This window comes from Falco naumanni, chromosome 7 (assembly GCF_017639655.2).
Source record: "Falco naumanni isolate bFalNau1 chromosome 7, bFalNau1.pat, whole genome shotgun sequence".
NCBI classification, from domain to species: Eukaryota; Metazoa; Chordata; class Aves; order Falconiformes; family Falconidae; genus Falco; species Falco naumanni.
In genome coordinates this window covers 4,923,777-4,951,551 of record NC_054060.1, presented here as the reverse complement: position 1 = coordinate 4,951,551, position 27,775 = coordinate 4,923,777, and the positions used below count along the sequence as shown (strand labels likewise).

The 27,775-nt window shown below is 41.6% G+C and overlaps 1 protein-coding gene across 7 annotated transcripts in view; it reads left to right on the top strand.

Annotated features, from left to right (window-relative positions):
* Window positions 1–631: 631 nt before the first annotated feature.
* Window positions 632–27,775, top strand: part of MAP2K5 (mitogen-activated protein kinase kinase 5) — a 140,332-nt gene continuing 113,188 nt past the window's right edge. For 6 of the 7 annotated variants that reach the window (XR_005828869.1, XR_005828868.1, XM_040600609.1 and 3 more), the window contains exons 1-7: window positions 632–860; window positions 8,588–8,636; window positions 13,905–13,972; window positions 18,848–18,917; window positions 22,517–22,557; window positions 23,310–23,377; window positions 26,107–26,155. Coding sequence is in view for 5 of the 7 variants with exons in the window: in XM_040600609.1 (XP_040456543.1) it covers window positions 726–860; window positions 8,588–8,636; window positions 13,905–13,972; window positions 18,848–18,917; window positions 22,517–22,557; window positions 23,310–23,377; window positions 26,107–26,155 (480 nt within the window). In the remaining 2 variants the exon portion in view is untranslated. The remainder of the gene's footprint in view (window positions 861–8,587; window positions 8,637–13,904; window positions 13,973–18,847; window positions 18,918–22,516; window positions 22,558–23,309; window positions 23,378–26,106; window positions 26,156–27,775) is intronic. The other variant, XM_040600607.1, reaches the window with a different exon arrangement.

The following is a 27,775-nucleotide window of genomic DNA, read 5'->3' as shown; positions in this document are numbered from 1 at the left end:
CATTTTGAAACGGCCCGTTTTCAGAGGCAGTGCTGAACAGATGTGGAAAAACTCTCTGATGAAGGAGTTTTGCCTGGACATCAGTGCGGGAGGTATTTAGCTGAGCGTTCTGTAATGCGGCACCAGGGCGAGGTTTGCGGTAGCTGTCGGCAGAGCTGCTGGCAGCATGGCGCTAGCGACGCCTGGACACCGCAGGCCCGCACCCAAGGGCCCACCTTACGGGTTTGCTTTGCTGGTGGGCACGAGGGCCTGCGGGCTGGGGGCTGCTGGAGGGGGTAACCCGAGGGCAAAAGCCCCCCCGAGTTCCTCAGGAATAGCTGTTGCTGGGGCAGGATCCCGCTCGATACTCTGAATTTCGAAGCGCTGGGGACTTTCCACACTTTTTAATTAACGCGGGAGTCCGAACCAGACTCTGTTCGATTTGTTGTCTCAACAGCGTTGAAAGTAGCAGCAGCATAACGGGGGGGGGCGGAATAATTTATATCGCTGCTGGCGCGGCTCACTGCCCGCTGCCCGGGCCGCTCAGCGCCTCCTCCCCGCAACATGGCGCCGCCTCCCCTTCCTCCTCCTCCAGCCTTCCCTCCTCCCGGCCGCTGCGTTTTGGTTCCGGGGCAGCGAGTCCTTCCTGCGGGCGAGGCGGGGCGGTGCAGCCTCGGCCCGGCCCGGTTCGGCTCGGCTCGGCAGCCCCGCGGCCCGCCGCAGCATGTGAGCCCGGCGGGGCGGGGATGCTCTGGCTGCTCTGCGGCCCCTCCCGCGCCATGGAGAGCCAGGCGCTGGTCATCCGCATCAAGATCCCCGACGGCGGCGCCGTGGACTGGACCGTGCACTCCGCGCCGCAGCTGCTCTTCAGGGACGTGCTGGTGAGTCCCGCCGGGGGCGGGGGGACGCGGTGCCGCCCCCGGGGTCTGCGGGCTGCCCCGGGCGGGGGGGGGGGGGGGGGGGGGGAGTGGTAACAAAAATCCCCCCTGGAAGGCGAAAGGTGGTTTTCTGAGGCGGTTGGGTCATTTTTTTAAGGAATGGGCTTTTTGCTGCCTCGTGTCTGCGCCTGAAAGTTTTAGTGGGAAAGTGATTCTGGGGGAGGCTGAGGAAAATCCCAGCCCTGGGGCAGCGTCGGTGCCCCCCGGTGCTTTAGGGGGTCAGGGGGAGCCGAGCAGTGGCCCCAAGCCCACCGAAGGGTCGGCTGCTCCGAGGTCAGCGTGCGGGAGGGCCAGGCGCGCAGCGTGCCCGCGCCTCTGCGCCGCGGCGTGCCGGGGGGGCACCGGGCATCGCTGCGGGGGTTGTTCGGGACTTCGGGCATCGGTGCCCCCCTGGCTGGGGCACGGGCACCGTGCGCTCTGCACGCGGGCTGGAGCTGCCCTTGCTTGTGACGATCTTGCCCGGTTTTCTGCCGTGGGTCTGCTGTGTCACCTTTGCCCTGAACAGCCCTCAACCCCTGCCTGCGTTATTGTCCCTGCCTCTGCACATCAAGTCTACAAGGATCCTCCGTTTACTCAGAAGTGGTAGTGGATATTTATCCCACTTACCATTTCTTCTCAGTTGCACCCTTAGCCCAAAGAAAAGCCTAATCGTTGCATGCAGCTCACGCTTACTTACTCCAGCGTGCCTTGACCTTCGCATGTAACACCTCACTGCCAGAGACTCCATGTGCCACTAGTTCTCGAAAGAAAAATCTTTCCGTACCACAGATCATGTGCATACTTAATTTCTTCTGTTGTTATAAATGTTGGAGAAAGATTCTGCAAATTTCTTGAAATGTGCTGCATTTTACTGAGAAGACACACGGGAATTAAGGGGTTGATTTGATGCAAAATGTTCGACGTGGGGCCTGTGGAAGATTGCAGAGGTCACTGGAGTGGGTGGCTCCAGATGTTCCAGGTTTCATTCTTCCTAACATTTAGCGTTATCCAAGACTTTCTATAGATGGAGGAGAGGGAGCAGAACTTTTGATGGATCGGTGCCATTTTTGGGAGGGGCAGTTTCCCCTTGGAGATTGCTGTGCGTTTCTAGCAGTTATACAGCAAGCTTGAGACAACCCACCCTACCCTTCAGAGACAAGTGGTGCAAAGCTGGGCCAGGTTTACTCCACATTCTGCTTCACGTTTCCTAGGGTTTTTTTTCCAAATAAAGTGATGACGCTTGGACTATCCTTTGGCATTTTAGAATTATTGGAAATTTAAGTTTGGTTGTATTTCTTAAAAGTAGAGAAATGTTGCCAGGTTGAAGGCATGGCTTTAGAAAACCATTTTGCTTCTTAGTTTTCACCCTTGTTGCTTCAGTGTAAAAGCAGCTGGGGGTGTGTGTGCCTTAAAATTGAACTGTGTAGTCTGTTTAACAAGTAGATTGAAGAAAGTGCCATTGAAATTTAACTGTGTATGCGGTAGGAACCGGAGCCTATGGTTTACTACAGGGGTGCTGACCCTACAGCTGCTCTAGGAGTTTTTGTTTGGGACAGCAGTGAGGTATGGGACCTGTATCTAAAGCCAGAGAAGGCTTCAGGCAGCACAGCTGTAACTCAGTGGTTGGACCATATCTTACCTGTGAGGCTCTGCGCCTGCGGTTTCTGTTGTAGCTCCAACAGTTGCTCCATCAGGTTGCTGCTGGGTCCAATGGATGCCTTTTTGACCTGAAGGTAAAATGAACTTGTGTGATCAGCTGTGATACAATACTAAAAGAAAGCATGCCTTTTGGAGCCAGCTCTCAAACCAGCTGAAGTACTGTAGTACAGTTGTTGGAGTAGCTCAAATAGGCTGTACCTGTATTGATTTATTAGTTTTATCAGGGCAAAGTACTGAACTCGGATCTAGAGTGAGATGTCCTGCTGCAAGTTTGAGTAATTTGCTCCAGCATGCTGAGGAGGGAGCCTGACAGAGCCCTTGACATCTGAAGTGCTTCTAAGAGTCATTATGGTCAATGCGCAACAGCAGGACCTTGAGGAGCAACCAAAATCACTGACACCTGCAGTAACCTCCAGTCATGTAGAAGTGATGCTTTCTGAGAGCTGTGGCCACGCTTACGTGTGAAAGGGAGGAGAACGTGTCAGGCAAGTCTTCAGCTTGGCATGTCTCAGGACTCAGTTTTTCACTGCTAATGTTTAGGGAGGCAGTTACGTAGGGGATCTGTTATAGAATCAGCATGACAAATCAAGACAGAAGGACTGTGATATAACGGATCATACAGAGCATTCTACCTGCCGCTGGATGGGCAGTTCCTGTGATCAGCAAGCCTCGAGTTTGCTCACACAAATCATCCCCGCTCAAAGGCCAAGAACTGCAGGTGGGCTTGGCTAATGCAGCGCTCATCTTGTTCTGCATTGCTGTTGAAGTCACTGAGAAAAGGGGTTTCTAATTCTTCCCCCTCCTCACCCAATTTGGATGCCCATCTTGTTTGTTTACAGCTGTCTAGTACATCTTCTGGACTTCGTAAAATGTATTTTTCTGGTTATGAGCAGGTTGAGCTTCCTGCTTCATAGGTGGTAGTTTCTCCAACCAGCAGGTGATGGTGGAGCATGACAAGACCATACGTTGCTGATTTTCTTACAAAATCTCAGATTTTGCTGTTACGCTCACATTGGTGATCATTGATGTTCTTCACAAATTTCTGTGATGTTTGTGTAGGAAGGTCTGTGTGTTGAGGCAGCCATGAAACCTTTGGTGATGTCCCGTGCCTGTGCTGTTGGCACTTCTGCGCCAGCAGGCACAGCTGCTGAGGCGGGGTGCGTGCCGGCACACAGTTGTTTCATGTAGCCCAGCAGAGCACTCTGGAGAACTGCACCAGGTGGGTGGCCGTGCGTGCTCTTGGCTCCCCTACATGGTGCAGGTTGAGACGACTGTTAACAGTATTTTTGAGAAGATGCAGCTGCTACAGATCACCTGTGGGTTGCTTCACCCAGCTTCTCTGCAGGTGCAGGTCTGTCTCTGGCCTTCTGCACACTGAATTATTTCTACATATTGATAGAAGAATATGAACGGTTCCTGGGTTGAAATGTCCCAGCTCTTTGTCAAGTGGAAGTGGCCAGGTGTCTGCATCAGGTCACTTCTGCGTCGGTGATGGTAATTTTCAGTTACCCACTGTTAGGCTGTTGCATTGATGGTAGTGGTGACAGCAATATCTCTGTCCTACCTGGAAGTGTTGGGTTATGTATGGTGAGTCAGTAGGTGATGACACATCTCTTGTCATCAGTGGAAATCTCAGATGTGGGGATGACGGGTGTTATGACAGTGTCAGTTGGGAGTGCATCTGTGCAGTAGTACCATTTGATGATTGTTGTTTTCATGTCAAAAACCCTCTCTTATGGACTGTGAAATCTTTAGAAGCTTGATAAGGTCCGAACTGTCTCGAGGCCCTCATTTGTCTAACTGATTGTGTTTCAGGATGTGCCATCACAGGACACGCGTGCCTAATTTGTCTGGTCACTACAGAAATTAAATGAAGTAAGGCTCCGTACACTAAAGTGTGGTAGATCTGGCACCACACGTAGCTGGGGAGGAGCCCCAAGTGTGGTGGGGACAGCAGGAGTAGGGCTGACCCAGTCTTCTGCTGTCCTCCAGCCTTCACTGTAATTTCCACTCACCTGGTAGGCAGTTACAGAGGGCTTATTTGTTAGAGTATCAATTAAAGTTAATGTGGAGAACCGAGATGTTCCCTGCTAAGGTAAATGACTGAATAGTAATAATCCAGTCAGACCCCACTGTTTCCCTTATTGTCCACGTCTCTCTAAATTGAAGATCCAGGACTGCAAGGTACCCCTTTCTTCTCAGCTCCTGCTGTGTGTGGAACAATCAAGATATGAATAATCCCTGTAGTTTGCCCTGTTCAGTACTGATCTGGCTCTGTGTGGTGCTGTCCAGAGCACAGCAGGCTCCAGCCTGCTCTGTGTACCTGCAGTCCAAGTGGTTTTGTGGGAAGTACTATCTTGCCTTGAACTGTAGAAGCACGTTTGCTAGCCAGTTCCAAAACCCAAGTGCGTAGCCCCAGGTCTCTAGCATCAGTGGGAACTAGGGGCTTGGGGGAGCCTGGAATTACCTGTGTAGTAAGGCTGTTGTTCCTCCTAAGGTAGGTCCCATGGTCCACTTTTTATTAAGAAAGCCCCATAAAATTGTCTTTGAGAACAGAAAGATATTTTTTTTTTAACCTGATTTTTGTTAATTTAGCATCCTAGAAGTGTGTACAGCCTCATGAATACAAATGAGTGTAGCCTCGCAGCATTTCAGTCTGGCATGCAAGAGTATTTCCATCTTCCTTTTTCAGAGAAGAAGCTGCAGTAGAGTCACCAAATATCCTGTCCATAGCCATAGAATAATCTGTTGGAGTCAGATGCTCAGTGCAGTGCCTTGCACACTAAATGACATGTTTCTTAATTTTCAACTGCTCTAATACTGTCTCTTGGAGGAGCCTTTGATGGTACTAAACTGTGTAGCAGGTATTCCAGCCTGAAAGCCTGATAGCTGCAGGTTGACGCTGGTGGTGGTTGGCCTTGGTGCGGTAGGACGGTACCTGACCCATGGAAGTGGCAATGCTTGTATGCTTTAGGTTAGGCATTTGCTTGATTACTTTCCTAAACAAAGGTGCTAAGAGCTGTTCTTCATGATGTCACTTTAAATATGTTCTGTGTATATCAGCTTTGCAGACCTGTAAGTTACCAGTAAATAGATTTATTTTAAAGGCACCACTAAATGAATTACAATAAGCTTATTTTTTTCATCAGGCTGTCTAGATTCGTTTTCCCCGTGTCACTGGAGTATTTAAGCACTTGGTGTTAATTCAGGATAACTTCATGATGTTGTACTGAGATAAACCAAGTTTTAACTGAAGCAGCAGTGAGGGCCATGGTTTCGATATTTACGCTGTCATTTAAAGCAGTGTTTTCACATTTTCTGCTTTCTCGCCTGAGAGATAAGTGCTCCACAGCTCTTCTAGAGAGCAGATTTGATGGAGTTCTTGTTTCAGCTGCTGTTCCCTGATTTTTCTCCTTGTTGTTAGAAGCTTTTCAGTTCTGTAAGATGGAATAGAAGCTATCATGTATGTGAGCCCACTTGAACCACGTCCACAAGTTGTAGTATATTATTGTTTGTGACCTCTGTTGTGATAGTAGAAAACCATCACACACACATAATCTGTTGAAATTTAGAGTAATCCTTTAAGCTTGGGTCACTGGGAGGTCTGCTGAATGTTTGAGGATGGAAGTCTTATGTAACTGATGAAAATACTACCATAACAACAGAGTAATGGTGTAATTTCCACCCCCACCCCCCGCTCTCTGCAAGGCTAGTTTTTCTCAGATGTGTTGGTTTCGTAGAAATACTGAAAGTTGATCGGAGCAAAAGTTTTTTTGTGGCAGTTGGTAGGGTTTTCAACTATTTATTTAGTATAAGGCAGTTACAGTGTGTAGTTCAGAAATTCATGTACTTGGTTATTACTCATTTTAAAGAAGTCCTGATATATAGAACAAGTTATTCTGAGAATGTGTACGTACATATTAAAAAAATCTGTTATCACTGTTTTAGTGCTGTCACAGCTTTGGGAGTCTTGGAGCTTTCCTAGCAGACATTTGAAGCTGTTGGAACTGTCCTCGAGTGCCATCCTTACACATCTCTTAAATACGGTTTTTAAATACCCCAGAACTAGGGTCCTTTTCTGATAACAATTTTAAAATCCCTTTCATGGAAGCATCTGTGTGCCCACATAAGAACTTTTTACAAGTGGCTTAATTCTAACACAATTAAAGTGGTTTTGCTGAGGAATTTTCGACGTTTAAATGGATTTAGAAATAATTAGTTAACAGCACAGTCTTCTGTTTAGGTAAGACTTTACAGCTTGGCTGGCTTTTGACAGAGGACTGACAGCTGTCAAACCCTGTAGAAGTATTTAAATGGGAGAATTTTTATTAACATGACAATGTTTTGGGTTAGGGGTTTGTTTTTTTCCTTTTTTTTGCTCCACAAATTTACAATCTCCATAATTAAGCAAGCTGTATTGCAAATCTTTTGTATACAGTTAATAGTTTAAATTACATAGTATTGATTTATTTTAACATTTAAAATGAAAAGGCAACATGAGAAAGTTTTAGAAATACTATTTGCTTCGGTTAAGCTCTGTGGAAATCTTCAGGTTGCTTGGCCGCTTTCTCATTGTATTGTGTCTCTTAAACATTGCACAGAATGTTTCATTTCCGATGTTTAGACTAAATGAAAAAATAGAGAAATCAAAAGTGACAAGACAGTGATCGCTAAAGCTTTGATACGGGGAGAGAAGGGGTGCTTAGCACCCCGAGATGCTCACAGTGTATGTACTACCATAAATATTGTTGTTCATTAATTTCTAATCACTTCGTGACACTGTCAGTGGAGAGATGGCGTGACATGAGAAATCAGGCAGCAGGAAGGAAAAAGCCATGCTGTGCATTTATGCCGTGCCCTGACATGACATATTGCAGCCTCACAAAGGCTGACAACAGCACATACACTGGGAGGCCAGGATGACTTCAGTCTGAGCAGCTATTTTTCACTGAATTTTGAGTAAATGCTGTATGTAAAGGCTAAAAAAAAAAACCTCAAAAATGTTCTCGGTTTAGTTTAGTTGTAAAGGAAAGACTTGTATTAGCAAAAAATAACAGAGAGATGTAACACTTGGATGTTTCTGGTATATTCTGTGATGGGCTTGTGTAGGCGAGTTGCACATCCCTTAGGAAAGGGATTGCGTGGCATTGTCGTAACGGCGAGGCTGGAGGTTGCCTTCCAGGTTGGTGCGTTCACTTCTTCGGGTATTTTAACCTTACTTCCTTCAGGGCAGCCGATGTATTTGCATCCCTCTACCAAGTTTTGAAGAAGTTTAAATTCTAATTAAGAATGACTAAGAGCCCTCCAAACTTTCTGGCTTGCGTGGAGTGGAGAGCATCTTGAGACACAGCACTGCTTTGCGAGGCAGCAGCAGGCAGCTCGACGTGGCTGCTGGGTCCCACCGCTTTCCCGGGCAGTTGCGGAGTGAAAGCAACAAAAAAATTTGTTCAGGCTCACAGCTACTGTTTTAATTCATGATGGCAGCCCTAAACCCATTCGGAGCTGTCTGTTACCCTGTTGTTCCTGAGCTGCAGGCAGGGCAGGAGATGGAGCTGTGTGATGAGGTTACGTTGCAGTGGGAGAGAGGACCAGGGCAGTTTTTCAGAAGCAAAGAGGAGGAATCAGGGTGATATAAGCAGGACTGAGAGAGAAAACGTGCTTTCTTAAGTAAAAAAGCCATTCATAAACCTCTTTTTATGACTGCGATGAGTTAGATGTACATTTTTCTATAACCTACAGACAAAATCGATTCTTTAAACTGCAAGAACAGACCACACTGACCTGTTTGCAATTATGATTGAGTTATTTGAAAAGAAAACAGTTTTCCTCAAGGTAACGTGGCGATGAAGAAGAGTGCTGTGGCTTGTACTGATTTGTGTTGTGTGCTAAAAAGTTTGTAATTTTGGGGCAGTGGTGAGTAGCAGGTCTTTAAGTCTACAGCGTGCAGCTGGGGAGTCATTAAGATGATTTAGAGTAAATCATCTCAGGCATTTCCCATTTGATATATTAGCTAATTCTTCTTTATATTTTAGGATGTCATCGGTCAAGTTTTGCCAGATGCAACGACAACAGCATTTGAGTGTAAGTATGACTTGTATAAACTGTCTCCTTTGTCACGTTATAGGGCTGTCATTTATTTAAATAAATAATGTTTACGTTCATTATATGTTACGGTTAAACATTTATGCATTAATGCAAGTTTAATGATGATACTGAACTAAGCAATATTTTATTATTTAATCACATCTTGAATGAGCATATTTCTACAATATAGCTTTAATTACCAGCATGACCTTACCGTGCTCTTACTCCTCACTGCAATTATATTGCTGGAATTAAATGAAAAGTATAAAGTACCTGTAGGTCTTAAGTTTAAAATTTTAATCCTCCATTGGAAGAAACCAAAAGAGCAGCAGCCTTTACAGAAATACGGTACAACATACGGACTTTGTACCAAATATAGCAGCGTTAGAAATTAGTGTTTCCTTTCACTGGAACAAATGTCTGTTTTTTGCTGGAAGGACTGCTGCGTTTTTATTTTTTCCTTTTTTCCTTCTGCTGGGCTGAAGCTAAATACAACATCTTCTCTGTCTCCTGTGCAAGAGCAGGAGGTGTCAGTAGTTATTCAGCTTCAGCTCCTGGAAGAGGTACGAGAGCTGCAGGAAAATGACACCTGGGTAGACTTGGGCAGCAGTAATAACTTCTGAAAGGCCATGTGCATCTGGTTGAGAAGCTGGGAAAAACAGCTTCTGTGTAGGGTCTGAGAAAGCTGTCTGTTGGTGTTGTCAATCAGGACACTTGCACCTCATGAAGGTGGTTGTATGATGCATTTGCCGAGTTAGGAAAGCTCTCGGTGAATGTTTTAGTGCAGATTCAGGCCTATATCTGCAATTATCTATTTCAGCTCTATTCTTTGAAGCCTGTTCTTATTTTATGAGCCATACCAGGGTTTTTTTCCTGTCTGGAGAGCAATAAGCTACAAAGGGGAGTCAAACAGCTGTGTCTTAGGGGGTAAGATACTGAGCTAGAGTTTCTGTCCAAGTGAAGAGAGCTCCTGCTATTCCCTTTTAATGTTTATTATTATTATTTTTTTCTATGTAAATCTGTGTTTTCCTTTGATAGAGATGAAATAGCAAGAGAGAGCTGGAGGGGATTAGAAGTGTTATATGAGTAAGGTAGTGATGCTGAAGGTGAGAGAACAGCTACAAGAAGATAGGACCTGGCCTTGCGTTCTTATTAGCATTTCTCCCCTTTTTAGAGCTTTATGGATAATTCTGTGTGTAGATAATCAAAGGAAATATTGTTCTATGGTTCTTCAAGTACTGTTTAGTGCTTTTAATCTTTCTTTTCATATGCTTGTGTTTTCCCCTCCTAAAATGCCAGAAACCTGAAAATGGAGATTATAAGTGTTATTTCTCTGTAGCCTCGATATTTCTTCTGCCTTGCTTTTTAAAACAAGACTTTCTACAGAGACCTGAGCAAAATCAGGCTTCAGACCTTGCCATTATTTTTTTTATGATATGTTAATATTTCTTTTGCATACCTCCCACATCACACATTAGCTTTGTTTGAACTTCATGCACCAGTAGCAGTCGCTGCAATCAGGGCAGTAGCCCATATTAATGGTACCATGTGTAGAACTTTCCTCGAAATACTTATTTCATTGTGTCTTCTAACATCTGCTTCTGTGCTTTCAGTTCATGTCTCTAGTCTGTCATTTACATCTGCACAAAACCATTTCCCCTGCCATTTAACTGGCATCTAAAATATGTTATGTATATTGATGTGCGATTTTTCTGGTTACTTTTTCCATATCAAATGCCTAGATTTTACCAGCTTAAGCTTCGTTCTCACCTGCTTCATTGCTTCTTCGGATGTGGATAATTGCCATCCAGTGCAGGCTCCTCTACTGTTTGTTTAGTTATTGTTATCTACAGCGTACCATCCATTGCGGCTCCTACCTGGGGCTGCACTTCTCCTACTGTTGGACCTTTATGTGGATTTCACTGTTGTATTACACATCGCTAAAAATAAAATCACTAACAACATATGGCCTGTTATGATCCTTTTATCCAAACTCTGCCATTTTGTATATTTGTGACACACTGCAGATTTTGTGAAGATTGCTTCATAATATTTGTTTACCATCTGCTGCACTCTATTTGGTATCTTGTGAGGATTTCTTCCTCCATTTTAAGTGACATTAGCAAAATCCAGCCAGTACGTAGGATTTTTTGGTTCTACTTTTGCTTCCCTAATGTGCTGGAAAATCGTATTGCTGTGCTCTAGGCAAGCAGAGAAGCCTGGAAATCTTTCTGAACCCATGTGTCACATTGAGCTAGTTTTTGGGCTGTGCCCACTTAAATGTCATGGTAGGGTGGCAAAGGATCTCTGCACAGATATGAGATGTATTTTCTTCTGGGTTTACTCTTTACAGGCATTGCCTGGCTCTTTTAGATTTGGCTTTTTTAATGCCAGGTAACATTTTCTGCCTTTTCATCAACATGTTTTTCGTTTATTCTCTTTGTACCACCATTAGGAATTTTGCAGTTCTGAGAACCTTGGAGTTAATTTCATTGAAAATGAATGATGTGTGATTGTTACAAATGTCTCGCAAGTGGACTGTAAGAATTTTCCACTTTTTTTTTTTTTCGTGGTCCCAGCTCAGTCTGTTCCCTCAAGCCAGGCCTGTTTAGCAGCTTCTGTCTCCATGTATTCATCTCCCTCTGTCATATGTTTCCCCTCCTCTGCGTTTTACTCTGATCCCTTCTTGTTGATGCATGGCGTGCATTGTGTTCACTATTCCAACAGCTGCTTCTTCAGCCTTTCTTACTCTGTTACACACTGCGACTAGGACTTGGGCTTTGGCCAGGTAGCAGTTTTACAACTCCTCCTCCTTTCTGCCTAAAATGTTTCCAGGCAAGGAAGCATTCAGTTTCAACTCACTAACTCTTCTTAATCTTTTCATCATTCATGACTTGCTGCAGGCTGGTAACCCTAGCAAGCAGTTTTAGCAATTTGGCAGTTCAGCAGTTAAATTTCCATGAGACAAGGCTCTTGTAGGACATAGCTGTGCTATCTAGTTCCTCCTCTTCCAGCTTCCAGGTTTCCAGTGTCCCACAGCTCTCTGCCAGTACATTTTTCAAGTGTAATTCTGAGGTTTTTGTGTTAATTTTTTTCCTTTCTTACCTGTCTCATGTTGTTTTGCTCTGTCTTCTGCATTGCTTTGCTCTTTCCTTGTTACAGCCTCAGAATTACCTGCTAGGTTTTCAGAGGCAAAATGAGCAAACTCCTTTTTTCGGGTAATTTTGATTTGTTGACTTCAGATCTCTTCCCAGATTCTTGTATGTAACTAGGAGCAAGAGTGAGTATTCATCCAGGGACATAATGGCACTTTTTACGTTGATGTGATATGCAGGGGCTGTGATTGCAGAGAGCTCCCGTCTAACTGATTTAGAGCACATCTGTAGAGATGGGGACGGACAGGCAGACTGCCCCAGCCTCTGCTCTGGTCCCAAAGCCATGTAAATGCACTCGCTCATCTCCATGTCCTCACCCTTTGGTATTTAACAGGTGTTTGTAATATGGGGTGTGTGTGTGTGTGTGTGTGTTGCTTCTTGATTTCCCAGTGCAGGTTAGCTTGGGCAGAGTGCTTTTCTTTTGTAGCCGTATGGCTTTCTGACCGGCTTGCTTGCGGCTTGGAGCCTGGGCAGAATTGTTCTGGTCTGTCTGTCCTGATGTGCGTGTACGTGTCCTGACACGGTGAGCTCCATCAGCTTTCAGGAAGAGGTGGGTGTCTCAGGCCTTTTAAATATCCCAACTGAAATGGGCCTTCATGGCTGAAATTCCCCGCAGTAAATGTTTTCTGGCCAAAAAAGTGTGCAAATTTGACAGCTGTTCTTTGGTATCAGTTTGATGTTTCTTGTTTTATTTTCAAAGAACTTCCTGTCCAAAGGGAAAAAAAAAAATGTAACACTGGGCTGTATACCAATGGGCTTTGCTTTTGGGTTTTTTCGTTTGTTTTTAATAAGTATCTATACAAGATATTTAATTTGCAGCAGGCAAAAATTGGAGACAGATCATTAACCCCTCCCTTCTCCCCCAAAGCTAGAGCAATAAAAATAAATTAACGTTTTCTAACTGATTTGGAGGGGAGGGGTCTTTCCATTCCTCTGGTGACTGGTGCAGGTCTCCCGTCGGTGAAAGTGTATGAGCTTTTCATGAGGACCGGTGCAGGAGTGGACAGGGTGGACACTGCTCCCATCGGAGTGAAGGAACAGCATGGGGTGTCTCAGCGACTGCTGCATGGGATGTTGGAGCGTCTTGTTGCACCAGCTGGTGCTAATGTGGGGGGATTGAGCCCCCCTGGTAAATCTGCACCTGCTGAATCCCGCCATATGTCTTTGGAAAGTCTATTCCTCCTTCAGATCTTCATATTAATAATTCTTTCTGAATGCTTTGCTCTGCTGGAGCCTTTCCGAATCTCGCTCCCTTTCCTCTGGTTCTGTCTCTACAGCAGCCTCTTCCCTTTCGCCAGACATGCCTTTTCTGTGCGATTGTGGCGGTGCCTGAGCCATCGTCACGAAACCGTGATCTCCTGATGCTGCTGCTCCTGCCTTCTGCTTCCCCTTTGCCCGCAGTTGCACTATGAACAAAAACTCAACTGGTTTTGCTCGTTCACGAACTTTATCTAAATTTCTCTGTATAAACGCTGCAGATGTGTGTCCACTTAGAAGTTACCATTTTTAAGTCGGTGTTGCTGTGTCATGAAGAAGCAGAGACGCCCATGCATTTCTAACGGGCATGGGGGCACAGGGGTGGGAGGAACTTGACACAGGGCAGGTGAGTTGAGGTGGGGTTGACAGTAAGACCAGAAGTTTTTAGTGGGAGGAAGAGGAAGACTTTTTATTATTATTATTATTATTATTTTAATTTCTAGTAATTCTGATGAAAGAAGCTGCCAAAACTTAAATCCATCTGGGAGGATTGAAGCACACTTGGAAACTTTACTTTCTGTTTGCTTAGTACCTTGATGGGTTTCAGCAAGGGGAATTGCAGCCTGTGTGAAGTGTTTGGCTTCTGGAGAGATTCTGGCAGTAAAATCTGTTGAGACCAAAGTTTTGAGCACTTTGTTCATGCCCCCTTTTTAGATGTAATTCTGGTCTTTTGTTAATTAATGTTTGGAGTTGTTAAACATTAGTATTTTAGAGTATCTTGTTACTTGTGTAGTTGGCTTATACATTCTTAGTATTTTTGCTTGCTTCTAAACGTCCAAGTAAAAACCTTACATACTAAAATTGTAAATATCCTTCTCCCATTGTTCATGAATGTAATACATTTCTTTGTTAGATGAAGATGAGGATGGTGATCGGATTACAGTCAGAAGCGATGAAGAAATGAAAGCCATGCTGTCCTATGTAGGTATAGTATAACGAATGCTGGTATTTTCCATGTTGATCAGTTTCTGTATTTTTGTTTCTATCAAAGTGTTAAGGTAAGCTGAAGTGTTCCCAGTGCGATATTCCTGTATTAAGTTCAGAGCGTGATATTCCTGTGTTAAGCATAGGTGTTTGAAAACTGTATCACATGAGATATATGGACATGCTTGACTTTAAAAACAAAAAAAAAAGACTTGTACACTTACTGATCATATCATAAACATTAAGAATAATGCATCTTAATGACTTTTGCATTAGGTATAGTGCAGGCTAAATGGACTATCAATTTCTTGTATTTTTTATGCAGTACTTAAAGTAACGGCTCATTAAAAATGAACCCCTGGGCTCTAAAAATTTTTCAAAATCTACTTTCATCTGGTGACTGTTTCACCCCTCCTAACAGAAGAGTTTCATTGTAGCTGCAGGCTCAGTATTCATAGAGGATTTAAAGATGTATTTTCTCTTTCTTAATACGAGATATATGTGTCTGTGTTTGCCTTTATATACATAGATGTGTGTAAAATCTATCTAGATACCTATAAATATAAAATCTGTCTACAGAAATAAAGTATGCAGTTACTTATTGAAACAAAACAATTTGAATGTAGCTTCAGTGTATCTTTCATGTTGTAGATGTAAGTGAAAAAACATCATTTAACATTTCCTGTCAAATGCAATCAATAAGCAAGAAAATAACAAATGGGTATTCTCTCTCTAAGCCGGATGGACTGCAAGTTCCTTTTAAAGTGCACTTCTCGCAGTAGTAATGGCCTTAACTTGGACCATGCCAGACACAAGCTCTGTTTAGTACCGTTTGTAGATGGTTTTGGTGGGACTTAGTGACTTGGTTCAGTCCTCGTCCTCAGTTCCCCGTTGCAGAGGAAGCAGAGCAGGGACACGCTTGGATCACCTACTTCTTGCCTGAGTCTCTGCTTAATGGATCCCTCTTGGGCACATGTTCTCTGGTTTGGTTTTTTTTTTTTTTTTTTTGCAAAACGATGTTGTTTCATTGTTGTGAACTTAGCACGTAAATACATAATGATCAATGTTTCCTATGAAGGGGGTTCTTGTTTTCTAGGTGCCAGGGAGGCTTCCCCACTGAAATTCTGGTCCTTTTGATATCTGCAGAGGTCGTGCTATTTCTTGCCTGGTGAAGGCTGGGTGGACGCTGGGTGACTGGAAGTCTGTTAGCAGACCCTGGTCCAAAGAGACTTTAGTTGTTGCCTATGACTTAATCCTGGGGTGAAAGAAGTGCAGGTTCCAGATGCTGGTGATTGATCTCTGTGAAACTCAAGGGATTTATTAAATAAACCCCCCTCATGTGCAGGTTTGGTTTGTCTTTTTTTCCAGAGGAGATGAAACCATTGTATTACAAGTTTGATACTAAAGAGCATTATGACAGTTGTGTGAAAGAAAGGAAGAAAATCCTTGCTGCAGTCAAGGGGGTTTTGTGCTTGTTTGAGGGGGTGTTCTATTCTTTTGTTTCATACAGCTAGATCACTGGTGGTGCTTCCCCACCTTGTGTTTCTTGATTATTTTTTTTTTTCCCTTATAAAACGTCTGCCATTTTTACTGTCAAACTGGAAAACTTGAATTTTCCTGGCACAGTCTTAAGATTAATCATGCCTTTGTAAGGTCATCTTTTTGCTATGCTTCCAAGCTTACTGTTAAAGTTTCAGTACATTAGAGTTATGATTGCTCAAGTCTCTGCTTTCCCTTAAAAATTATGGGATGTCTGTAAATGACTTCTTTCCACTTCAGCAGCTTTTCTTCTCTGAAAATTTTCCCTTTAGCTTTAAACTAGTTTTCTATTTGAGTGTTGCATTGATGGCTTAACTTTGTGACATCCTATAGGTGTCATTTTGGGATATGTTTATAAGAAAACAAATGTCCTTAGCCTACAAGAAAAGGAATGAACCTACTGTAAGCTTGAAGAATATACCAGGGGAGAAAACCACTCATTTTTTAGTGTTTTCAGGCCTGCAACAAATATTTGGAGGACTGGACAGCTGCTCACATATTTCTAGGAATTTTGACATGGAACAGTTAGCCTCCTGTTCTGCTAGTATTCTGCAAAATGAAGGTGGAGGGTTTTCTTTCAGTTTAAGAACAAAAAAAATAATTATCTGAGAATACAGATCTCTTCCATGCAAGTATGACGCTAATTGCAGAAGATGCTTTCAGTCATGCAGGACCTTTTATCTTTAGGTTCTTTGGTTTCTGAACTTGACAGTAAGTGATTTTAGGCAGTTCTGGAATTGTTTTATGTATGCGGAAATACCTTATATTATGCCTGTGCAAATATTGTGGAATGGTAAATAAGATTGTTTTCCTGTTGTGCATTGCGGTTAATTAAAGACGGACACTGAGTAGCAGTGGAGTTGCACTTTAACTGTTGTCTTGTATTGGTATAAAAAGGCAGTAATTTTTTTGACAGCCACTGATTGGAAAGTTGCTTGCAGCTTTCTGAAAGCAAGGGATACATGCTCTGGATCAATAACTGGCAAATTTTCCATTAAAAAGAATACCTGAACAATGTTCCAAATAGCCACTGGCATCTTAATTTTCCATGGAAACCTCAAATGCTCATGTGTGGAGGACAAGTCATTTTCAGACAATTTTTCCAGACTACTTGTTAACAGTTATTGCTGTCCCAAAAGGTTGACAGCTTACATGATTGATATTTCATTTACTTGTCATCGCTGTTTGAGTAATGGAGAGGGCCGTGTTTTTTTCTCGCTTTCCCCCTCTATGTTGTTTCTTTTTTACTTCTTGGTAGGAAACAGTCTCATGTATGTTTATTTTAGTTCATTATTCTAGAGAGTATGTCATGTATATTTATACCGTGTATATGTATGTCTTCAGGTCATAGAATGCCACTACTAAAACGGTAATAAAAAAGTTTGTTTTCTTAAGCAATTTTGGCCCCCAGTGGAGCAGGAGATTCTTTCACAGCTCCATAACTACTAGTACTGGTGACAACTTTCTTGTGAAGGGATTTGGGGATGTGGGGGAGGATTTGGCATGTTACTTGTGACCCCCCTGATACAAAATAAGTCTGTGGAGTAGTCCTGACCCCTGAAAAACCTCGAGTGTTTCAAAAGAGAGGGCTTTTATAATGAATAGCTTTGCTCTGTGTAAGCACGGTGGAAGCATTTGTCACACAGTTATTTAAGACGTGGATTTATATGTTTGTCTACTAACATGAGCGAGATGCCTCTCTCAAAAATCTTGCGGTGAGATTTTAATAAGGGAAATGCTTTTAGCAGCAGGCATCGTGTGAGATGTACACGCAGGAGGCGGAACTCCATGGATCCTTAAACCCTCAGGAATTTTCTTCATAACAGCTCTTTTAACAAAAAGGAAGTTTCTTCCTGTTTTTGACATGTATGTGAGAAACAGAAGCACTGAAAAGCTTCTGCATGTAAATTGTCTTTTGTGTCCATCTAACATTTGCTACTGTAGTTCATGTTTAATCCCATTGTAAGAGGAAAGAAAAATGTTTTGTAACGGTAGGTAGTAAACTTTTGTCTTTTTGAAGTTGCATAAGTAAAAACACTTGCATTGTGGGAAACCATTGGTGTGAGTGAAATACGTGTGTTTGATTCCATAGAGACTTAGAATTTTTTTCCTTGTTGACATCCATTCTTGCCAGTTTGAGTAATAGTATCACAGAACGCTGGTAACAGTGACATGCTGAAGTCTTAGACCACACTCGGCTGGTGAGAATTAGCATGAAAGTCAGTGGAGCTACACTGATTTATGCTATGAAGATCTGGCCCACAGCCAGCGTGTTTGCTTCAAAGATGTTTGGTGATTGCAAAAGAAATGTGCTTTGTGATGTGCTTTCAATATTCAACACATTGTGATAAGAGATGTGTGGGTTATAGAAAGTAAACTCACAGCAAGGTCTGTCTCCTGCCTTGGGATTGTCTGGTTGTGATGTTACGTGTCCCGTCTGGTGAGTGTTCACCCCCCCTCAGGTGAGGGTCTATTAAAAAAGGCTAATAAAGATTTGAATTTGTTCAATCCAAATGTTTATGTCTTCATTTAATGCCACTCCTTATCCTCATCCTTGTGTCACTTCTCAGGCTTCCTCATACCACATTTTCTGTCTTCTTGGGTCTTGATGTTCCCATGTACTTGCTCGCTTCTTGCCCGTTCTTCACCTGTCTTTGTTGATAAACTTCCCCCCGCACCCAGATCACTCCTAGTGGGTTCCTTCAGAGTCTGAGGTCTCACTACGTCTGCAGTGGCTTTCTAGTAATTCTGTTTTGTATACCCTACTGTGCATTAATTTTGTCCGTAAGGGAATGCACGACACCTCTGCTTATAAGGGATGTGACCCCAGCTACCCTGACTATCCCTCATCACTACCAATTTGTGGATAATTTCCAGATTTTTTCTCCTTTGGAGTCTTACTAATTGCACCTTTTTTTTTTTGTTTGTTTGTTTTTTGTTTTGTTTTTTTTTGTTACTGTATTTACAGCATTTCTTTGTTTCCACATTTGACTTGTTTTCCTGGCTTCATCAGGTGTGGCAACTGCTGTATTTGCTGTCAATGTTTCATTTGCTCCCTCTTCTGAGGTATTCCTAGGTTTCAAGTGGGCCTGAAAATTGCATAGTTGAGCCACTAACAGATCCCTTTGCTGGGTATCGCAGCCCCTTGGTTGTGTTCCTTCCATGCCAGTTTGTTGTGTGAACATTGCAAACAGTAAGAAAGCATTCTAGTGGCTGATATGTACTGCGGCAATTTAAAGAAAAATAAAAATACATTGAATTAAACAATCTTAAGTGTGCTCTTACTACTTTTCATACGTTACTGAGTAATCTCTTTCTTTAATCTCTTTGCAGTATTACTCCACTGTAATGGAACAGCAAGTAAATGGACAGTTAATAGAGCCTCTCCAGATATATCCAAGAGGTAATGCTTAACAAATTCTAATCAACAATGATGATATCAGTAAACTGTTTCATCAACGGTTATGTTTTCGGGAGGTTTAAATGCACATAACATGATGTTTACCTCTTAATTTGGATGGAAGAATTCATTATTGTGGGGAGTGTAGAGAAAACTGCATTTATTGCATATAAAATAGCTAATTTACTGGAGTAAATTAGACTAACAAGAGTCAGTTTGCATAGTACATATTTAAGTACATTTGAAAAACCCATTGGTGATGGTTCTGCATGTATTCAAACCCAAGCAGATGAATAACTTAAGTTTTGGATACTTATGAAAATTGAGCTTTGTTAAGGTCTTCTAATATCATTAATCGGTGTAACAGACTTTGGGAATGTGAATGTCATTGTTCATCTTGAAAACAGAAATGTCTGTCACAGAGGCTCCATCCGTGACATATTTTATTTGAGGTTTGGGCACTTAGCAGCAGTATCAAAATGATCACAAGTACTTTAATAGTTCTTCTGAACAGGGAAAGATGTAATCAATTATGTGGGCTGAGGCAATTAAAAAATAGGTCATCTACATCCTGAACAAAAATCCGTAGGCAGCTAGTTAGGTTTTTGGGAACGCAGTGCTCTTTTTGAGCTCAAATAATGGTTAAAAAAAGACGAATACATTACATAATTCCGCTGATTCATTCAGATGCTCTCAGTATCCAGTCTTTGAATCTCTTGATTCTTAATTGATGAAACAGATAAGGCTTAAATTCTCCAAGTAAATCTCCCAGCAATAAATTAATTGAAATAATTAAAAATTAAACTCTTCTCACTTAACTGATATTACACAAATAATCATACTATGAGTTTCCCAATTAAACATTCTAGACTTCCATTACTTACAACTCTCTGAAGTTTGAATTGGGCAATTAACAAAAGCCTTCTCAAACACATGCTAATAAGGTCTCAAAAGGAGGGTGGGTTTCCTGATAGTTCAGTACTCCTATGGAAAAGAGACTTGAATTCAAAGGGAATACGGAGGTTTATTTTTTTTTTAGGGCTTAGGCTAGCAGGTCTGGCTGGGGGGGTGCTGGGTATTTGAGCCGCGGGGCTCCAGAGCAATCAGCGGTCCAGACGTGTTCTCGTGAAGACGAGTTCCAGGACAGCCGTGAAGAGGGGAGCTGTCTTCTGCCTCTTCCCAGGCTGGGATGTGGGTGTCTCAGCCTTTCTTCTGAACCTCTTTCTGTAGAAGGCGTTTAATTACTTCCTGACAGGCGCTGTCTAAAACCACTGACCACCACTTGCCAGAAATGAAATGCTGGGCTTTCACGTGGCTTAGAGAAACTGATACAGTGGGTGATCCTAGTAGGTGGGGAACCCTTGCTGTAAATGCAAGGCAATTAGATGTATTTCCCCTTAAGCAAACGGTTCAAGGAAGTTGTGACAGGAGGTGCTTAGTAGCTGGTAGGCTGGAGTGTTCAAAGGGACGTTTTGAGATTACAGATCAGGCTTAATCTTCTTGTAGATTCTGCTTTTGGGTTGTTCCTGAAGAACCAGCCAAGTAGATTCCTACTCCTGCTGTTGTCTCCTTTTACTGTTTGCTTTACATCTAAGGATAATCTTTGACTGTACAGGTTCAGAATTCATCTCCATGCTGCTGAGCTTACGATCCCCATGTATCACCTTCACATTTTCACTGTTGGCTCAACTACACGCGTGTCTGCTGGGTATTGCCTCATAGGTGGCTCACCACTGCTCCAAATTGCTTCAGAGCTGAGTTGCTGTTTCATCTTTCCAAATCACCTTCTTAAAACATCTGTTCTTTCTAGGTTACAGCTTTAAAGCCACTGTACTCCCTTCATACCCAGACAGCCTCTAAGTTCTGCTGCTGCTCTTCTGCGATATTGAACAAAATGTGCTTTCCTGCATATGTTTGTTGTTTTTTTTTCTGTCGTGTTGTCCTGCCTCTCTAACAAACGTCCCAAATTTTGTTAGCACAAGCATTTTTCTTTCATGCCCTTTTGGCCACATCTCTCTACATAACTGCAGTTTAAAGCCCCAGCAGTAACATGAGCTTTTCTGCCTGTAATGGAAGGTGCTTTCTTTTTAAGAGCTTTCTTTGCAATCCAAATCTTCCTTTGAGTCCTCTTCCCTTGCTGCCCCTCTTACTTCGAGGAAGCCCCCCAGCTGCTGTCTCCAGCGAACTTCTGGAAAGTCATGTCTTCCGTAAAGCCTGCCAGTAGCAAATATTCCTGTGCCATCCTGTGCTGCCTTGGCTATACTGTATTCACTTCCTAATTTAAAAGTCTTTAAGGGGAACAAAGATCCATTTTTTAAAGAAATGCATTGTTACTGTCCAGGTAGTAAGAGCCAGAGTTCTTTTTTTATACTGAAAATTAACTCTGTGTATTCATATACATAAACAGTGTGTGAATACATGCACACATATAGAGATATGTATCTCCTGTCTGTTATATATATCCCATCTGTGGAATGCAAAGTGAATATACCATTCAAATATGTCTCATTAAAAATATTATTCTTTTAGTATCTTGTTAAAAATGTTTATTTTAATCTATTAGAAAAAATAATATCCTGATGTATTTTAGAGTAGCTTGTTTTTAATGCCCACAGTATCATAATATTTTTCTTCTTTAAGATACACGTGGTAATTTCTAATGTCATTTAAAGGCACATGGTCTGGCCCTAACTGATGTGTTTAATAACTATCATCTGTGTCCTTCTGACTAATAAATAGTTCTGTTTCCTGCTGTCAAAAAATGAAGTGAAACGCATGTGCATCAGAGAAAGAGAAAAATCAAATTCATCCCTCCTCAGACAATCAATCAAAAGTGACAGGCCCTTTAACATACAATTTGTAGGGCACTGTAGTTTTAAAATGGGAACTGTCTGTAACATGTAGCTAGAAGCCTTTGTGGCTTTAACATTTGACAAAAGCACGTCCACCAAATGGAAGAACAAGGCAATATACAGTTTGAGAGACTTCAGGAAAATACTTTCTTCTCAAGCAGCATGTCCCTCTGTAAACCTAGACGTCGTAATAAGATGCCACATTTGTTCATCTGTGTCCAAAATGTGGCATTTTGTATTGTGTTTATCCAGCATTTGGTTTCCTGAGACTCATTGCTGTTGCCCCTGACATGTTTTTTCCACGTTTAAAGTAAACTGTCTGCATTTGACAATATGACTAATTCATGATGTGTGGCAGCTGATTCCTTTAAAATACATCTTACAAATATTTCTGTTAAATGCCAGAAAAAATACAGCATGTGAAAATATAGTGACATAAGATTTTAATTTGAATTACAAAAAGAATCTGATAATTTAAGCCAACAGTTCTCTTGATTTTTTGATGTGTTTTAAGCCGAAATTAGAATTTATATTACATGGTGTCAGAAAGCTCTTAGCATTTATAAATGCTCACTCCTGCAAGTTAAAAATCCTGGTTCATAATTCCCACTCTGGGTCTTGTGAGGCACTTTTCAATCATTTCTCTCTGCTAATTTTGGTGTCACCCTCATTTCTTTTTAAAAGATTCATTTTGAGCAAATTTGTAAATGGCCCTGATGTGTTCTACAATTTAGTCAATTACTGTTTCAGCCTGCAAGCCTCCTGGGAAACGGAACATACATGGCCTGAAGGTACGAATTTCAATAATTGTTTCAGTAAAGTTAGATGGATTTGTAATGCTGTGTTCCACTTATTGAAATGTCAAATAAAACTGCACTTTCTTGCGCTCTGACAAGCAGATTTTTATTTATTTATTTTATTAATTTTTTTTTTGGTGAGGGTGGGAGAAGTATTCATCTGCTGGGTGTTGGCTGCGATATCTTTGTGTACAGTTTTATTAAAAATGGAATTGCCTTTCCTTTTGTTTTTAACCTCTGTTAATAAGGTTCCTAAATTCTAATATTCAGTTTATCAACTGATGTCTGCTACTACTTCAAAGAGTATAAAAAAAAAAAACCCACCATATTCGTTTGATTTCAGTAATTTATCTAAGTGTGGAAAGCACTGCAGTGATATTCTTCTAGGTTGTTTGATTCATTCAGATGTGCTTATTGCTTCTGTAATCATACTCATTTTGAAATGCAGAGATGAAGATTGTGTTAAATGATTGCTTGGTGTTTAAAATGAGGATAAATGGTGGACATACCATCTCTTTTTCTGTATTATTTAACTAAGCGTTTAAGATGTAAAGATAGTATATTGTAGTCCATGAATTATATAGCCTGCTAACCTACATACAGGCGAGACCTCAGCCATCGCCATGCCTAGCAACAAGCTAATTAACCTTCATAGTGAAATGAGAAATTCATGGCAAATTACAGGTTAATTAGAATAGTGTCCTCTGAACACAAACGACTGATAAAGATCCTTTCCCTGCCCGCAGGTAAATACAAGAGCAGGGTGTGCTAATAATAGCAGTTCGGCAGTCTCGGATTCCCTTCCAAGCAATAGGTAAGAGTCAAGAACAGGAGCATATGTTTTGTTTTGTTTTCTTTTATTAAAACAAAATGGAACCTTGTGTGCAGTAGTTACTAATGATGAGATTGATGTTGAATAACTTTTTCTATGTGACTACCGGGCACGCAGGAGTGAAGTGGGGAAGACAAAATTGCCTTGATTCATGGATATTGTTAGACTCGTACTGCTTGTTTCTTCAGGAGAAGTATTTGCTGCCAAAAGAAATAAGTCTTGGCTGGGTATTTCGGATGGTTTTGTCCTTTATAAAGCGTTGAAATACTGTTTGTGGGTGGGCTAATTGGTTTTAGTTAATCTAATAATCATTGTCTGTGGCGAGGTCTGTATGTTTAGGTCTTCGTTGCTTATCCTGTTCCAGGATTCTTTGATTTTAAAACTTGATACCCGATTCAGTAGGTTTATTACTGTGCAGTAAGATTTTTGAAAAACCTGAACAGCTTAGGTACCCTGTTTCATGCAGTTTCAGCGAAGTTTTGGAGTACATCTCCCTTAGCTTTCTCTTTAGATTCCAGCCCTAATTTGAAAACCCATATTAACATCTTAAAATGCAAGGGAACTCATTCTCTTTTTTTCTTAGAGATCTGTTTTTAAATACTGGAGCATAAACATGAACTGTTACAGGAAGTCATTATACTCAATACTGATGTTGAAACAAATAAACAAAAACCCCACAAAAACCTGTTACGTATTCGTAAAAGAAAATAAGAAAAGTCTGGCTCCATCTTCTTCATCTAAGAACATATGTGAAATGTGGGAATAGAAATCTCTGGAGGTCCCTTTCAACCTAAATTATTCTATTATTCTAATAAGCATATAATATTACATTTATCCATGCATCAGCATGCTGCTCCCTTTTCTCTCCAAGAGCGTTCTGGAAAAAAAAATCAGAACTGACAGAGAAGAGCAGGATCAAAGACACAGTTGCACCGCATTAAGCGCGTTTGGTCGGTGAAGTGTCAGTGCCTGTTCTGGCAGACACTGCGAAGCGCTGCGGTGGTGGGACTGTCCCACAAACACTGTCTTTGCGTGGTGGGAGTGATGTGGTTCCTCACTGATGAGGAGGATGCCATGCCACATGGCTGATAGTAGTGCTGGAGTTGTGCCGCTCCAGTGGGTAGCCCCATTCAAGTACCATTAAAACCAGTTTTGATGCTCCTGTTAGCGACTTAGCTAATTGCAGAGATTAAAAAAAAAAAAAGCAAGCCAATACCCTGTGTCAGTCTCCTCTGGCAAGGTTTGCCCCCATCCATTGGGGAAGATCTGCTGTGTGTTGCAATGGGGAAGATCCTGTCCAAGACTCTTTAAGAAAATAAATCTAAATGTGTTTACGAACTGCAGTCGTCCTCCCAGCCTATTATACCAGTGAACTAAATAAAGCTGTTTTCTGTTGCTGTTATGTTTGGCTTTCAGTACTTCCTGTACTTTGAGCTTGTTCTTAAAGTGCATTGAAAATGAGGCTTCTAGAAGATTCTTGTCACCTTATTTGGTGGTTAATTGCCATTCCTTTTCCGAAACCTTCTGCACTATGAGTTTTGTTTTTGAAGTAATTGAAAGTCTCTCTTTGTTTCATGTTCACAAATTGTTAGTCATGAAAGATGACAAGATCAACTTATGTTTCCTTGGAAAACTTAATTTTTCTTTAAAGTGGTCATAGGAACGAGAGGCCTATTAAAGAACAAAGCCACCAAATATGAAATCTCTGTTTTCACTGTTCTTGTTAATAATGATCTGTGATCAAGACACGTGCACATGCCTTTCAAGAATATATTATTTTGTACTTTTTTTTTTCCTTAAACTTCAGTAATAAGAGCAGAATGTCGCTTTGAGATTAAGTTTTGCAGACGTATTGCTACCTGGGCAGTTTGTGGTGTTGAATGCAGAAGGAACGGAGTTTGTCAGGAAAGGAGGTGAAGCAGTATTTCGTGAGTGGGTGGAAGTAGTTTGAAGCCATTAACAGTTTTACCTACAAAACACACCGAGCTGATAGCAGTGGTTTGTTAAAGTTCTCTTAGTAGAAAAAAAATAATACAGGTCATTTTGTGTGGTGTAAGACTACTGACACAGGAGTAGTTTCTCCTGGAAAAAGCACAGAGACTGCAGCAGCAAGCTGACTTGGAATGGGTGCCCATGGCAAGCTGGACTCACCCTCCTCAATTTAGGCATGTCCCTGAGACGCCTAAACCAGGAGTTGTACTCACCTGCTCACCATGCCCCAATCTATGGTCAGTTGAGGTAGCGAGGCATCATCGATGGCACACCCTTCAACTGCAAATTTACAGAAATTATTGAGGGATCATGCCTTAAGGAGTTTTAAAACAGCGCGCCTGAAAACTAGATGTGAACACTATTTTCCTGTTGTTTTTTGGAACACCTGGTGTGTGAAGGTATCTTTGTTGTTGTTGTTGTTTTTTAACTGTCAATAGGTTACATCTCAAAGAGTAATATAGTCAGGTACCTAAAAAGGCTACTTCGTAAAGGTGAATAATATATTGATTTTCTTAAATGTGCATTGCTTCTCCATTTCTCCTGCCTGCAGTTTGAGGAGTAGCTATACTGAACATCAATCAGCATTGCTAAAGTTAAATCTATTCAGAATATGTAAGCATGAACTTAACCTGATGGCTTGTTGTTTCTTATGGTTTCGCTTTGGTTTATAGAGTGAAATAGCACAGTCATTAAAAATAATTGCCTCTTCTTTTTTTCAGCTTAAAAAAGTCTTCTGCAGAGCTGAAGAAAATACTTGCAAATGGCCAGGTAGGTGCACTGAATTGAGTCTTGGCTACGTGCACATCTCGTTATTGCCTAATACTGCAGTGATTGGCATACCACAAATAGGTGGAGAGATGCTTACTGCTCATTTAGGTGTAATGTGTTCTTTTAATACAGAACTGGAGGGACCATGAAAACCGTCATGATATGAATGAGTTATGTGTCTTGATTTACTTTGATTGGCATAGCAATTTGCTTCCCATTTCTCAAAATGTGCTAATCAGATTTAGCTCCAAATAGATTGAAGTACCTCACACATGTTGCACTGCTGCCACAATTTCAGGGAAGAAAGTTAATCAATTTTGAATAACTAAGTCAACTGCTCGGTTAGAATGACCTTCGTATTTTTTAGGGCAGTAGATCCTTAAATATTTAGCAGGCTCTTGCAAGGAACTGCTCTGTACTGTTTGGAATCACCTTAGGTTGTAGCTTATTTAAAAAAAACCCACACACCAACCAACCAAACTAAAACAACAAAAAACCCCAAAGTTAGAAAGCTGTCTTGTTACTTTCCCTTGCTGCTCCGGGCATTCAGCTTTGGGCACCCAGAAGTGAAAGTGTAACAATTAATGGACAAGTGCACGTCTGCCACAGAGTAATCGTTTCTCACCCATTTTGAGCTGAATGTATGGGCAGGCTTGCAGTAGCGTAATGACATTAAATATACGCCGTTAAATTAAACTACCTTCGAAGAATCCCAGATTCTTCAGCAGCAACATAAATATGTTTTAATGTTTGTCATAGTGAAAGCCCTTTGATAGCCTTGGAGGCAGGCACCTGTCCATTGCGATCAGGCTTGCCTGTTAGGCTCTATTGACTGAGACATCTGTGTCACTGCAAATAAAAGACTCTTATTGATTTTCTTAACTGCTGTTCACTTCCCCTCCATGTTTCGAAGGCTGAAATCTTAATTATCTCAGATGCGTATTCAGTGCCTTCACACAATGACCTCTCCAAGCCTCATTGGCATTTCATGAATCAAGTAGTTGTAGTTGAGCGTGTCAAGAAGATAAAGGCTGGTCTTCATGCTTGTCCTTCAGTATCACCTGTAACATTGTGGTCTAATAGATGAGGGTGCCCCTCTAAAATGTGAGTCGAACAGCCCGGTATTGCAGCCTTGCCTGTTTGTATCCCTTGAATACAGCTTGGAAATGTATTTTTAAGCTTGTCAGCATTCCTTCCTTGCAGACTTAGTTTAATATTCACAAATTCCTACCAGGTAGATTTGTTAATGTTTCAAAATTATAGCTAAATGATCTGTTTCTCAGGATAAGTTAAAATTATGTAAGTACCAGCAGCATACTTCTGAACTTTTCAAGTCAAGATGACAGTTACTCCAATAATATGAAATTTTTTTTTAAGTAGAATTACGGTATGTGAGTAAAAGCCATCCTGTTGGTGATGGAGTCCATAAGCCGAATGTGGCATTTTATTTGTTCTAACAAATATGAGTTTTGTGTGCCCTGCAGTGGATTTACAGATTTCTTTCCTGCGTAGCAGAATTGTAGAAAGATGCAAAGGTATCACACCTCTTATTATGACATTGAAAAATGTTACTTAAACCATTTTAAAAAACAGAAAATTGTTTCAATAGTATCTTTTAGT